This window comes from Rhinichthys klamathensis, unplaced genomic scaffold (assembly GCF_029890125.1).
Source record: "Rhinichthys klamathensis goyatoka isolate OS25496 unplaced genomic scaffold, OSU_Roscu_1.1 h1tg000265l_1, whole genome shotgun sequence".
NCBI lineage: Eukaryota > Metazoa > Chordata > Actinopteri > Cypriniformes > Leuciscidae > Rhinichthys > Rhinichthys klamathensis.
Window position 1 is genome coordinate 904,379 of NW_026606786.1, and position 16,240 is coordinate 920,618.

Consider the following 16,240-nt stretch of genomic DNA (forward strand, 5'->3'; position numbering starts at 1 on the left):
AGGCCAGAGGTCTGAGCTGAGCTGCATAAAAATATTCTATAAGATTAGGTAAAGCCATTCCACCCTTACTTCTAGGTAGTCGGAGTGTCTTAAGTTTTATTCTTGTTTTTTTACCATTCCAAATGAATCTAGAGATCATCTTGTCCCAAGCTATAAATTTGTTTTGGGGGATATTAATTGGAAGAGCTTGAAATAAATATAACAGTTTAGGTAGAATATTCATTTTGACAGTTTGTATTCTAGCGCTAAAGTCTAACGGAAGGGTAGACCACCTTTCAATATCTTTTTGGATGTTTTTCTCAATTTCACTATAGTTGTTTTCGTACATATCACTAAGGGTTTTAGTAAGAGTTACTCCAAGATACTTCATTGTTTTAGAATTCCATTTCAAATTATATGCCTCTCTTATTTGTCGGGCTGGAGAATAATTTAGAGAGAGAATCTGTGTTTTTGATATATTCAGTTTATATCCTGAATAATATTCATACGTTTCCAGTTGATACATTAGGTGTGGGAAACATATATCTGGTTGTTGTAGGAAAATAATGACATCATCCGCGAAAAGGCCAATTACATGTTCTGTTCCCCCTATATTAACACCCTGCAGTTCCCCATTCTGCCGTATTGCCTGCGCTAAAGGCTCAACATATAAAGCAAAAAGAGTAGGAGACAGACAACAACCCTGTCTTGTCCCCCTCTCCAGCTGGATTGAATTGGACAGGCTTCCATTCACTCTGATCCTCGCTGTGGGCTCTTGATAAATAGTTTTGATACATTGAATTACGCCGTCATTAAAGCCAAATCTCTTTAGTGCCTCATATAAAAATAACCAACTAACACTATCAAATGCCTTTTCGGCGTCTAAACTTATAAGAATTGTACTTGTACCACTTTTTCGAGCGTTATCTAAAATATGAAGGGTTCTTCTAATATTATCGTGCGTTTGGCGTCCTTTAATGAACCCAGTTTGATCCTCGTCGATCAAATCTGGAATGAAGGTCTCTAATCTTTTACATATAATTGATGTAAATAATTTATAGTCTACATTTAGAAGTGAAATTGGCCTATAATTTTTGCAATCCTCTTTATCTTTGCCTTCTTTAGGTAAAACTGTAATGATTGCTTCCTTCCACGATGGGGGGGCCCCACCTTTGTCAAGAGTCCAGTTAAAACAAGGCAGAAGCAAAGGTGTTAGCTCCTTCTGAAAGGCCTTGTACCATTCCGGTGGAAACCCATCACTACCTGGAGATTTACTAGCCTTTAGCCTAGTTATTGCAGCTCCCAGCTCCTTAACTGTGAGTTGTGACATAATAGTGTCATTCTGTGTCTTACCAATAGACGGCAGATCAAGTGAGTCAAGAAAGCCCCTTATTGTTTTTTCATCTGCTGATAGAGGTTTAGAATAGAGCTTCTTGTAGTAATCTTCAAATATTCTTTCAATTTCATCTGGGTCATGTGATATTTGGTTGGTTTGAGGGTTCCTAATTTTATGAATCGCGTTAACTGCCTGCTGTTTCCGTAAGCGTCTAGCTAAAAGTCTTGTTGCTTTTGTGCCTGATTCGTAGTAGGTCTGCTTTACAAATCTTGCCCTCTTTTCTATATCTGTCCTGAGTATCTCATTTATCTCTTCTCTTGTCTTCTTTATTTTTTGTAATACAGACTTGTTTTTTGTATTTTTGTGTTTCTGCTCGAGTTCTTGCAGTTTATCTACTTTGTATTTATACATAGCCAGCCGAGCCTTTTTTAGTGATGCTGTCAAAGCGATTAGTTTCCCACGAATGACTGCCTTCATACTGTCCCACAGTATTGCTGGGTTTACCTCCCCGTTATCATTCTCTTCTATATATCTTTTTATTTCTTCTCTTATCTGTTCCACATACCCCTTATTATTCAAGATGCCCACATTTAGCCTCCAGACAGTGTTTATTTTCCTATTATTGAGGTGAATTGTCAAGCTGATCCCACTGTGGTCTGATACATCAGCCACCCCAATTTTACTCTCTGTTACCCTATGGCATTCACTTGCATTGATTAAAAAGTAGTCGATTCGGGAGTAGACAGAATGAGGTGCCGAGTAGTGTGTATAATCCCTTTCTTGTGGGTGAAGTTCCCTCCATACGTCAATTAGTCCCATTTCCTGCACTAATGTATTAATAAACTTGGTTAAATGCATCCTACTTCCTTTTCGGCTTGTTGTATCTAAGTTATGGTTCATGACCACATTATAGTCTCCTCCACATATCAAAATACCTTCAGTTTCTATAGCAATAGTGTTAAACAGAGCTCTGAGAAAACATTTGGTACCCTCTGGGGGGGCATACATTGACCAGTGTCACCATTCTGTTTTCTAACTTCCCTTTAACTAGTACAAATCTCCCTTCAGTGTCCCGAACTTCTTTAAGGCATTCAAATTGAACCGTATTTGTGATGAGAATAGCTACTCCCCTCCTCCGTCCAGGTTTGTACGAACTATAAAATGTATTCCTAAATCCAAAGCGTTTTAGCTTTTCGTGTTCTTTTTGGGGCAGATGGGTTTCTTGTAGAAATAGTACCTGAGCCCTTTCTTTCTTTAGTTTAGCCAGAACCTTACTTCTTTTAATTGGATTATTCATCCCATTGACATTAAGTGACACTAGTTTTATATTGTTATATGGCATTTAAGTGATCCAAACCCATGTTACATTCATTCACCTCCAGACAGCTTGAAACTGCACAGACCTGAACATCTGGACAACTTGTGCTAACTAAAAAGAACAAAAAGGAAACAATTAACCTCCAAGATAGGGTGAGTCTTTGCCACCCTAAGTGGGTTATTTCTATTTGTTACGATATTGATATATGAACTGATGTTGTCAAGTAAGCTTCATGCTTTCCCCGTTGCGAACGTGCATTCCTCTAAACTGTAGTCTACGGGTGCTGCACTGCTAGTTGACTGCTGCTCATTTCCCCCCGAAAATTTCATGTTAACAACAACCCTTTAGAAAACGTAATTCCTTTGTGGATCCTCTTGATCTGCTTTCTCCATGTTTCTTTGACTAATCTCAGTGTCTCAGTCTCACGCACGCTGCACACGAGTTAACCCTTTAGGCGCCAGAGGTTTTTTCCTAAAACGTTTGATTTTGACATCTTAATTTCAAAAGGCTATATCTTAAAAGTGATAAAAGATAGAGACTTTCTGTAAATTAGAGAAATATTAAGGATGACCCAAAGTTTATGTAGGGATTACATTTTCCCATCTAATTTGCATGGATTATAGAATTTTTATGAAAAGTCACATGTTTAAATGATAAAATGCAGCACTTCTTTCCCCCCAAAATGTCCATCACCTTCTGTATGCTATATTGCACAATACTGAATGCTCAGTAAGTAGTAAACAAACTGTGTAAATCATTACTAATAAATGGTAGAAACAAACCGAATGCATGTAGTGGTTGGCCTTTTGCTGTAGAGATTTTCCATTTACTAAATACAGTAGGCACTCTGATTCCATGTATGGGGCACATATATATTATTCATATGACATACAAACACAAGTAGACAAGACCTGTTTAGTTCAAACGCTCACTCGCCACGGCAAGGCACAGATCATGAGTGAGATGATACGAGCAGCACGGCCAGATCTGCCTCGCGCGCCGAGTGTGCACAGCTCGGACTACTGTCATTGTCATTGCGAGTCCTCACCCTGCCTCCACGTTGCCTCCTAACTGTCCTATGAATACTTCGACCTCGTCTAGTGGTATTAGACAAAGTCTCCACCACAATACTGTCGCCGCGATTGCGGAGAGGCTCTGATAACATGGCTCACTCGCACACTAGCTCCGCTTTTGATCGCACTGATTCAATGCGCACTAAGTCGAACATTTTGTATAGAAACATGACGTTTTTTTGATTCGGGGATGAAGTATGACATGTCTGGCATCCAGTGGAGGGGAGGTGGAACGAAATTTGACACCCAATTTGACAAAATCGGCCGTTTTATTCAGTGCCGCATCTTGTCGAGTAAACTCGACCGTGGCGCCTAGAGGGTTAACCATGTTCGACACATTTAATGTATAAACACTCACATAGTCGTGCTGATCATTAAGCAACTACCCAGAACAACCTAGAAACTGCACAATAATGGCTGGTCCCTCGCAATCACCCTTGCATTATGATGGCAAATTGTGCAGTAGCAAGCAGCCCTAGTGGTTTAAATCTCTTGGCTCAATCTATTTTATGCTCACGATATGTCTATAGCAGCCTTTCTCAAAGTGGGTGCCGCGGCACACTGGGGTGCCCCCTGACTTTGTCAGGGGTGCCGCCAAAAAATTACGTAGGCTAAAAATATATATATATATTTGAATTTACATAAATACATTCTTCTTCTTTTTAAACATATGAACGTATTAATAAAATTGTAAATTCATTTTAGATAAACATATATATATATATATAAAATTAACCATAAAAATCCGTCTCACAAGACCGAAGCAAGAAACACACACAGAACTTGACGCAAGTGACGCAACCCATAGCAACGCGTTATAGCAACAACACCGACCGCGCAAACGCGCGTCACACAGCAACTGCAGGCTCTGACAAACACACATACAAACTATACTATACTTCTGCATAACGTGTCTCTTTTTACAACAAAAATGTGAATTCTGCCGGTATTCAGACAGTCCCATGCATACAGATACAGATCCGGCCTACAATCGCCTACGTAGGCGAAATTTGTTTGACATTTCTAATCGTAAACACAGCCATGTTGTCGAAGCCTGCAGTAATGTTTTTCATTGATGTTATGGCAGTCCACTCTGCTTATTGTTTTTCGAGAATCTTGCACTCCTGTTTGTCATTGTGCACGAAACTTCATGCCAATAAATCATCAGAAATATTGCTGACTTGTGCGCGTCTCAAGCGCATTCTTTACGCTCGTGCTAATGCCTGTTAGTTGTCCGTGGATTTGCCTATATTTGGCGCTGAAAATGGAAACGTCTTTAGACATGGAAAATCGATTTTACAATCGATTCAATGAACATTTATGTCTCAAAAATCGATCAGGATTTTTTCACAAAAGTGATAGCCCTGTAAAGTTGTTATTATTATTGTTATTTACAGTTCGTATTATGCTCTGTTCATTACTGTTCTGTCTAAATAAACAGGACATTTGCATTTACATTTGGGTTATTTTTTAATTTATATTTTACACTGGGGTGCCTTGAGATTTTATGCACTTTTGAAAGGTGCCCCGACTGAAAAAAGTTTGAGAAAGGCTGGTCTATAGGATTGTTGTTCATTTTGCAACAAACATCAGTTAAGATGTGTAATATGCAATCATTTCCTCATTATTTTATCTTAACACCTGTCCTCTCTTCTTGTCCTTTGTGGTTGGTGTGGATAACCTTGAGAGTGTCTCTTTGGGAGTAAATTAAGCCTGGGGATTAGAATCGCTCTCCACTTGAGCTTCTGCAGCTCAGATCAATACTCTGATTAGAATGTACTCTGGGAGCTAGATGAACCTGATAAAGAAAGTGTGGTGCCCTAATTTATGGGCTTAGGAAACAGTGAAAGACATACTGGCAAACAGACACACACACACACACACACACTATCTACTACAGTAGATAACACATGGAATTTATGATTGTCACACGTGCGGAAAAAAATCCCATGTGCCGGTACAATTACATGTATCCTAAAGCATTTGTGTAAAAGAAAACACACAAGCATGCTGCTGTGGACATCTAAAATATATGCAGTTATCATTTCAATTTGATGCATTTGCATAAATTACTTGATAAACAAATCAACTTTAACTAAACATAGCCACTTTCATTGAGGCACATCAACTAGTCATATTCTTGACTTTGTTGCTCAAATAAAAACTTGCTTATAGCGCTAATGGTGCATTATGCACTAAGGCTCAATACTTTTTAGATTTTTTGATAAACCTTGCCTTGGCAAGCTGCACAAATGATTGTGCATAAAAATGTCCAGTCTACCATTTTTTTAATAACAGGTTGTCCCACCTCAAACTCTTACTATTGGCTATTACTATTTATGTGTGTAATATTGCAATGTTTTCTTTGTAAATAAAGTGCATTTTATTATAAGCATTATTTGCATAGGAATGTGGTGTGTTTGCGCTGAAAAGAAGGACAGTGATTAGAATGCAGGTGTTTAGAGAATAAGATGAAAATTCTTGCGAAAATCAACTAATCAAAGTGGTTTACTTGTAGATGTCATTATATACTAAACTGGAATTATGAGAAAGTATTTTAACATCAAAAACATTACACATTTAACCCTGAAGCTTAATTTCAAAACAACTATCATGTCAACCCAGTAGATCAAGGGCATGTCTGCAGGAAAATACATATCCATATTTTTTGAAGCAGATAGAGAGGAGAAATGGAGAGATAGTGTGTTTGGCAGGACATATAAAATATAAGCATTGGGACATAAGAGCACATCAGTAAGATTTGATACAGGCCTGACGGATTGAGCGGATTAGCGGCACAGAGAGGATGTGGTAAGCAGTTCTTCACAGAGCCAGTGTGAACACTCTGTCATGCCTGTGGAATATCTTAAATTGGTGAGTAGAAATTAGATTGAGGGCTTTAAAGGCTCAGACTGGGAGATCTGGAACTTAATACCTAATTTTCCTACAAGGTGACTATATTGTTAGTGCAGGACATTATAAAGTTGAAAGAGAAGTGTGAAATAATACAGATAAGATGTTTCATTTGTGAAAGTCTTTTCAGTGGTTCAGAGAAGGACTGTCTGTCATAACTCCAGCATAATGTAGCACCATTATCTAATACAACATTGATATTAAGTGCAGTATTTGTTTGTGGTAAGGTGGAACTTGCCAGTGAAGGACTTGGCTAAGGGGAAAAATCGAGGACATAGACTCAAAAAAGCCCTGGGTAGAGCTATTCAAGTAGTTTTTGACCGTCCCCTCTGGGAGAACCACATTTTGTGGGAGGTGGAAACCATTTATATGACATTTTTGGAATCCATCGTGGAATAGTTGTACACAGTACAAGGATCCTCTAATCTAAAGCTCCACACTGTTCCTGCACAATGGAGGAATGCTTCCTCTCCATTAGAAAAGCAGGATTATTCTAATAATGATTGTAGTATTATGTAAAATGCAAAAATTTTAACTTGTATGTTTACTGTAGCACAGCCTTTTAGTTACAAATTGCTTAGTTGCACTTTAGTACAGGCGACTAGAGTTTTATTCTGTCTTGGATTTTTTCCAAATTCCATTTAACTACTTATCCTTATTTACTCTCAGTGCTACAAGGTCTTGAAAATAACATATGAATATATGTGTTATTGATTTTCTTATACTGTGGACCAGTGATAAGCTTTGTTCAATAATATGCAAATAAAACAAAGAAAATATTGACTCCGAAGCCACTCTTTTTAACCCTCTGGGGACCAAGAACGCACGCGTGCGTTTTGGCAGATTTTTTTCACATAGCAGAAAAATAGACTTAAACTACTCCATCATTTCTGGTCATACAGAGTTATGAAACATATTAAAAAAAAACTGTTAAATGTCTACTTTTTTATGTGCCCACCTACAATCGAAATAAAATATTGTGCTTTTGTAAAATAAAGAAAATAAACAGGGTGTGCGTTCTGCCTCTGTGTCCGTGAAATTTTTTTCTGGAGCACGTCTCTAAACTTAAAAAAAAACTCAAGCTAATACTATTCACCCAGACATGAGCAATATATGTTTATGATCATTTAAGTTTGTACTTTTAAATTATCTAATTTAAAACTAAAATAAATATTCCCTGTTTATGTAATATATATAAAAAGAGAGATGTGTCAGCCATTCTCATTCTCGTTCTCGCATCTCATTATTGCGCTAATGTGACACGCCCACGGAGAGCGCGCTATTCAAACGCTAATGATCTGAAGCAACACATTGAGACATGTAAAACGCCCATATAAACTCTGTAAACACACTTTATTTAGTCAGATTAATGTACTGTCATCTTGCGCGGCTGTGAGGAATAATCCTGGGACATTTACCTACCTCAGAACAAGTGCTGGTTTATTTTCACTTCGAGGAGCGAGCTGGGCTGTAAGTGTTTTATTCTTTTGCTTTGTTCTAATCGCGATATATAATAACGTTAGTGTCTGTAAACGCAAAAATAGCCTACTGTTTAAATTTGAATCATGTTTCTGTGTGTGTGTGTGTTTGACTAGTTTAGAATAGATTATAAAGTTTTAACTCTAAAATAGACATCAAATAAGCTTTTGTTAGCAGTTTCTGCTCATATGTTAAATATGTTTTGTCAAAAATAAACTTATCAACTGTTATAGTGTTTGTTCCAGCTAGGCTATATCAAAATAATGAATCCTTAACTTTGAAATATGTATAATAAAAAATGTATTGGCATACTTTTAAAAAAATACTTTATAAGAGATTTATGGAAAAAGACAATTTTATTTTCAAGATGTTTCCAACTCTAACTTTGAACCAATTCTATTGAATGGCCCATATAACCTATTTGAACAGGATTTGTTTCCAGGTATGACTAAAAATGTGCTTTTGACTTTCATTTATATTTTGATTATATATATATATATGTCTGTGTGTGTGTATATATGTATATATATTTTCCTTGCATTCTTTCTTGTGACACACCTGAATGAAATGAATGCATCTTTGTCTTCTCAGGTGAGAATCACCTAATTATACATGAGGGGGTTGGGCAGTTCACGCCCATTCGCATATTGCCTTTCAAACAAAAAAATGTTTTTCACAATTTAAAGCAATCTATGGTGTTATGTGAATGATTAGAAAGGATGATTTTCAGATCATTTTAAAGCAAATACTCTAGGCCACAACTTCGATTAGTCAAAAGTCTTGTGGACATATATTTAGTATGTGTTTTGTGGCCTTATTTCAGAAACTTTAATTTTTAGTTTTATTAATAAACATGCATAAACAATATTCTCTCAAAAATACAAACATGTACATACATGTTGCTTACATATTATGGTAGCCCTGTTTGTGCTAAATAGAGTGTAATTTCACCTGTGCCAGTAATATGTTTATAAGCAACTGAAAAAAGCACAAATGTCAGGGCATGTCAAAACATCTCAAGGACCCCAAAAACACCTTGGTCCCCAGAGGGTTAATGCCTTTTCATGCTTTCATCTGCTACGATAATGTGAAGTGTTTGACTTACTCTAATTTTTCTCAACAAATACTGGTATGTGCAATCATTTGTGCTTAATTAATCAACAAACCGTGTAATTCAATTTCATTAAAAATTCAATCAAATAACAGCCCTAATAACATTTTATTTTATATCTTTTATAATGTAATATTATAAAAAATAAATTATAAAATTAAATGTATTAAATATATATAGGATAATTTAACACATTTAACACATTTCCCATTGATTTGGCTGTTGTAGGCCATGCTCTGTGCCAGAGACTAGTATCACATTTTGACTGATGCTGCCACTGTGCCAATTGTTGACTTGTTACAATAAGAGTCCTTTGCAAACGGGTAATGTGAACCCAGTCACATGAGAGCCAGGAAGTGCTTTGTACACAAAGTATTAATTTGGAGAAAAATTTAGATTAATACTGCTATGGCTGCTTGTTCCTGAAATTGGAATATTTATTTGACGTTATATTTGTCTTTTTTTGGCAGTTTTATTGGGAGCGATAGTGGAGATAGTATATGAGATTATGAGGAGAAGAGAAGGGAACAAACTGGGAAATGATGCATGCCAGATTCAAAATTTATTGCATTGCACTGGAATGTTTTATTATTGCCAAGTGCTACATTAGGATATGTATAGAAACAGGATATTTTAATCTGACTGTCTTCAAATGCAACCCTTGTGAAAAAGTACATTTTAGCATAGTTATAAAAATAATTATTACATAAATAAAATGCCTTTTTAAAGAATATAGTTAAATGTGAACTGAATGCAATGTTTTTTGACACTTAATTCAATGTTTATTGCAACTATTTAATTTTTATTTATTTAATTTAATTAATTTAAATACAATTAGTTGAACTTAAAGGATTAGTTCACCTCAAAATGAAAATTTCCTGATAGTTTACTCACCCCAATGCCATCTAAGATGTTCATGTCTTTCTTTCTTCAGTGGAAAAGAAATTAAGTTTTTTGAGGAAAACATTTCAGGATTTTTCTCCACACAACGGACTTCAATTGCAGCCAACATGTTGAAGTCCAAATCAATGCAGTTGTTGATTCATTCAAATTCATTCAAATTCAAGGAAAGAAACATTTGACTATCTTAATCTATCCTAGTCAACTGATTCAGTAAAAAAGCTGATTCATTTAGTAAGGAAACACCGCCGTGTGTGGCATTGTTTTGAACTATTTTCGTTGGTGAAATAGAGCAAAAACAGGTAATATGGTGTCTAAAATGTAAGTCACTTAATACTAACTTCTTTTTATTAAACTTGTATAAAATCAATATCACATTTGTTATCATGCTGATATTTGGAGAAAAACTGCACTCTTGTGATATTTATTACTAAATGATATAAATAAAGACTAAATCACGCAGTGAAAGCGTGCACTCTAAATGGGCACCCGCACTAGTCTAATCTACAAGACTACATCACAGAGTATGCATGCACTCTCTGGGTGTGTGTGAGGGATAGGCTATACTCAGTAATGTCAAATAGCACATTGTTTCATTCATTAAACATTAAACAATCATTAAAATAGTCCATGTGACTACAGTGGTTCAACCTTAATTTTGTGTAGCGACGAGAATACGTTTTGTGCGCCAAAACAGGACTTTATTTAACAATTTATACTCTTCCGTATCAGTCTCCGACGTGCGTTCACGAGAGCACCCTTTAAGTGTGTTAAGAAACATTAAAAAAAGTATACTCTTGAAGTACTCTTTAAGTGGCCTTTTATTTTATTAAAGGGTTAGTTCACCCAGAAATGAAAATTCTGCCAGTAATTATTCACCCTCATGTTGTTATTATTCACCCTAGCCTTCATCTCCCACCTCCTCTACCAAAGACAGCCAGTCCTTTGTCCTCGCCTCCACAGGCTCCCTTCAGTTCCTTGGCCCCCCCTCTGTTGACTCCACTCTGCTGCGTGGATCTGCCTCGGGTCTTCCCATCTCCAGCTCCGACTTGGCAAGGGGATCACCTGACTCCACCTCCAGCCTCTGAGCCCATCACTCCATCTCAGCTTGTCGATCAGTCAGCTCCACCTTGGCTTCTCCCTCCCTTGGCTTCACATGGGGCCATCAACCTTACAGCTCCACCTTGGTCAGTCGACCCACTGCCTGCACCATGGACTTCTGGGCCTCCGTCTCTTCTGCTCTGTTGGGCTCAGCCTTCTTTCTGACCCTACCTTGGTTGCCAGTCCCACTGGCTTCGCCTCAGTCCTCTGGTGCCCTGGCTCAACCTCGGATGCCCGTCGTTTTTGGTCTCATCGGCTCTTCGGCTCCTCCTGGATCTCCACCTGCATCGGCTCCGTCTCAACCTGTCATCCCCTTGGGTCTGCCTGCCAAGTTTCCAGCATGGCCCTCCCTCGACTTGTCCCCCTCCTCGGCTCCCTCCACCGTTATCACTTCCCTGGTTTCCCCTTCTGTCATCTTGTCCTGAAATGTTACATGATCACTGTGTCAGTTTTATTTTGTCATAATGAGTGGTCGACTGTACATTATCCAGTACACATGTTCAATTTAGCACAAACTATGCCAAAGGTTTGGTTCCCAGGGAACACAACAATAAATGTACTCATGTGTATCCTCAATGTGCTATGCATAAAACCATCTGGGAAACACATAAATGCATGTGTATAATAAACTAATGATCAGAAAAACAAGGTAATTGGTTTTAGTAAGTAATTATTTAACCCTCTGGGGTTGTTCGTTTAACAGTCACACTTGGGGTGTTCGGGTCCAAATGGACCCAAAGGGCAGGATTCATATTTTAAAAAAGAAAATCATAATTTTTTTTTTAACTTGTTTTCTATAATTTTTTTTCTTTTCTTTTTTGGTGTTTTGAGATATTTTATGATTTATAATTAATATTTATGCAATAATTATGACCCATTTTTTCCCATTGAACATAATAGAATTTTTTTTTTTTTTTTTTTTTTTAAATTTTTTTTTATCAAAGCTGTATTACATTTTAGAGTGAAGCCTAGGCCTCATGAAAGCAATTTTTAAAAAAATATAGATGCCATCTGGTGGACACACTGAGCATTTTTATCACGCAATAGCACATTTTTACCACTAGTGGATTTACAGCTCTCTGTAGAAAGGCTTGGGGATTCTAGTGATTTTTGCAAATATATACCAATTTTTTTTCAGGTTGTTGATTTTTAAAATATAATAACAGATTCTCAAAGACTATTTTTGTCTTGTTTTTTGTTTCTTTGGTTGGTTTAAATGGTAATTTGAAGTGCCAGTTTTACTTTATAATACAGATTATTATAAATATATAATACAGTGTGTGTGTGTGTGTGTGTGTGTGTGTGTCTGTTTTGCACTCTTGATGTTTTAGAAATTCACCCCTTCACCGTTGAGTCATTTTTCTGCATTCTGGCTGATTTGTATATTGTATGCACAAAAAAACTGTTTTCATATTTTTGACAATTTCCCATTCATTTCCAATGGGGGTCATTTGTAGCCTCGTGAGACCATCCTGATCTCGCGAGCTTTCAAGGTTTCACTCGCAGATCAGTCTGGATACTTTCCGTTAAAGAAAATTTGGGAGCAGTTCACCAAACGAACGTCCAATCAGCGTTGGCTTTGAGGCGGGTTGAGGTGTGACGCAACGAGAAGCGCGACAGTTCAGTCTAAAGAACATGTCGGCTTCATCGGATGAAACTAGCATCAGCGTGGCTATCGAGCAAGTTTTATCGGAATTACAGAGTATTTCTTCACTGAAAGAAGAGCAAAACACTGCTCTGGAGGCTTTTCTCAGAGGAAAAGATACGCTCTGTTAGTACGTCATATGCTTCGTTGATCTGATTGGTTGATTTGGCCCGTCTATCACCAACATAGGCCAATCAGCTAACCAGTATTTTCGCCCCTTACCAAAACTACTTCAACGGAAGGTTTCCAGATGGATATGCGGAGCAAATCCATCTGGCGGAGTCAGGTTAGGTCATTTGGACCCGAAGGTCCTAAGTGTGAGTATTTTTTTTTATTTTTTTTACAACCACTTAGACTATTCAAATAGACTATTCTATTTGAATAGTCTGTGTTTTCATATTGAATAATCTGTGTTTTCATATTTTTGACAATTTCACATTCATTTCCTATGGGGGTCCATTTGAACCCGAAGGTCCTGAGTTTGACTATTTTTTTTACAACCACTTAGACTATTCAGATCCTGTCCCCATTTGTTTTGTGTGTTCACATACCTAATACCATAAAAGTCACCTAGTTTCGTAACATTCCGATTAAGCTGTGATTTTTAAAAATTCAAAACAGATTTATGTACAGTAATCTGAATTTATGAGTGTGTATGTGTATAAAAGTGTGTGTGTGTTTGTGTGTGTGTGTGGATGTGTCTGTTTTGCACTCTTGATGTTTTATAGATTCTCCCCTTCACTGTTGTGTGCTTTTTTTATGGATTGTGGCTGATTTGTAGATTGTACGCCCCAAAAAACTCTGTTTTTTCACATTTTTGCCAATTTCCCATGGGGGTCCATTTGGACCCGAAGGTCCTGAGTGTGACTATTTTTTTTACAACCACTTAGACTGTTCACATCCTGTCCCCAATTTTTTTGGGTGTTCACATACCAAATACCAACAAAGTCACCAAATTTCGGACCATTCCGAAGAAGCTGTGATTTTTAACATTTTTTTATTTGAATGATTCGGGTCCATTTGGGCCGAACAACCCCAGAGGGTTAAAGGGTTGGTTCACCCAAAATTAAAAATCTGTCATTAATTTCTCACCCGTATGTCGTTCCAAACCCGTAACCATTCTTTCATCAAATTTTGACTAAACCACTCAATTCGGATTAGTTTTACGATCTCTTTATGAACATTTTAAAGCATCAAAGTGGTAGTTGTGTATCTGTCAATGGAGGGGCAGAAAGCTCTCAGATTTCATCAAAAAGATATTCATTCGTGTTCAGAAGATGAATGAAAGTCTTACGGGTTTGGAACGACAAGAGGGTGAGTTATTAATGACAGAATTAAATTTTTTGGGTGAACTATGCCTTTTATTATGCATTATTCTAAGACATTTGGACTTTTGTATCTTAACAGGGAGAGCCAATCACTGGTCGGCCCTCATTGGAGCTTCCCATTCGAAGAACTATATATTGTGGGAGTATGGAGGTTATGCCAGTGATGGGGTCAAACAGGTCGCTGAACTGGGCTCACCGGTCAAGATGGAGGAGGAGATCCGTCAAAAGGTAAGGGTGCAGAGTTATCTTCTGTGTTTTAGGATTGTGCAGTATATCTTAAAAGAATAATGGGAACTTAATGTTCACCAGCGGTTATATTGTGTTCTAAATTCTGCCTGGCTAGCTTTTTGGATCTAGAATTAATGTCTTTACACAACTTCAAAATGGCCCATGTATTTTTTAGACAAGCTCAACTTGCAAAACCACAGCTGCAAACACATAATGGTTTAATCATAAATCAGCTGGGTGGGGATTATCCTGCTTGTCATTGAAGAACTTTGATAAGAATAATAGTAAGAATTACTAAGCTGTTTATGGAAATACAAGGATAATATAGAGCTGAAATGGATCAGGTTGATCATTACATTAGTTCTCCACTGGAGCATCATAATTACCTGCTGTTGAGGTTGTTTTGTGGGGAGCATTGAGAAAAGACCTTTGCAATTGACAAGCTTGCTGCCTATTCTCTAAGTTCAGTAGAGCGTGCAGTTGCACTTGGAGATCTGTGAAAGGCTCAGATGTTTGGATCCCGGTATGCACAATGCATTTCCATGTGCAAGATCAGCTGAGAATTGGCATGGAAAAGTTAAGAGGATGAGGGAGATGATTAAACTTAGTTCTGTTTCAATAATCATGTGTCTTACACTCCCATTTGTCATCTGTCTTACAGTAGTGCAGGTACAATAGTATAATATAACAGGGTTCCCGCGGGGTCTTAAAAAGCCTTAAAAGCATTGAATTTATGAATTTGGAAATAATACCTTAAAAAGTCTTTAAAAAGTCTTACATTTTGATGTCTGGGTCTTAAAAATTGTGCTGTATGTCAGTGTATTTCATTGACGAATATAATGACGAAAACTTTTCTTCAACGACATTCTTCACTGACGAAAACGAGACGCTACCTAAATAAAACCTAGTTTTGAATGACAAAAACTATGACGAACATCATTGACTTTTTCAATCGTTGACATTTTCGTCAACGAATAAAAACTAGATGAAAATGTTAGATAGTGTCGATCTTTGAAGCGATCCAGTCAGAACTGATGTCCTGCGTGTGTGCTAGATGCACACATTTGTACAGTAACGTGCTGATCTACCCCGCGGTCTCATAAAATGTTAAAAATCAAATGTAAACCAACCACGCACCAACCCGAAGCGTGCAGCCGTGCACATAGACACCATACAGCGCGCGAGTACTGAACTGATGAGCTCTCTTTCGTGTCTGAATGGACAAATACACACAACATTATGTCTAAATGTCCGGTTTGGACAGTATTCATGTAAACTATGTCGGTTATGTTAAACAGTTGTATCGGGTGTGCATCAGTGCAATCGTATCCGCATGTAATTGGACATGTCTTAAAGTCCAAAGTCCCATTGGCCGATGTCTTAAAGTGACAGTGGCAATAAACATAATGCGGTCTGTGTCATTAATTTTGATCAAGCAACAAAATAAAAAGAGAAAAGCATTCACTGTTTGTTAATAGCTTTAATAAGGATTAATTATATTTAATTCATACAAATAATTGTTTACTTGAAAGAATAAAGGATGATGTATGTAAGTTGTTATAAAGAATGCATATATCATTAATTGAAAAGAAGACTGTTTTACTTTAGGAAAAGTGGTTTTATTTAATTTTAAGATATTTTTTTTAAGTCACAGTAGTTAAATCTGTATCTGTATTGCATGTTCAAACTTAAAAACCATTCATATTAATAGGTTAATATATGTTTTCTCCGGGAGTGTATATGCAGGGATGTAGTGGAGGCTAAACGCACGTAAACGCCGTTTACGCACCTCCCAATATTCGGAAATAGCGTTTACCCACCTCCAAGGT

General features: G+C 37.2%; 1 protein-coding gene across 1 annotated transcript in view; it reads left to right on the forward strand.

Annotated features, from left to right (window-relative positions):
* spon1a (spondin 1a) overlaps nt 1–15,750 on the forward strand; it is a 140,649-nt gene extending 124,899 nt beyond the window's left edge. Inside the window, exons 6-7 of the mRNA XM_056267889.1 lie at nt 14,263–14,411; nt 15,730–15,750. Coding sequence (XP_056123864.1) covers nt 14,263–14,411; nt 15,730–15,750 — 170 coding nt within the window. The remainder of the gene's footprint in view (nt 1–14,262; nt 14,412–15,729) is intronic.
* The last annotated feature ends 490 nt before the right edge of the window (nt 15,751–16,240 follow it).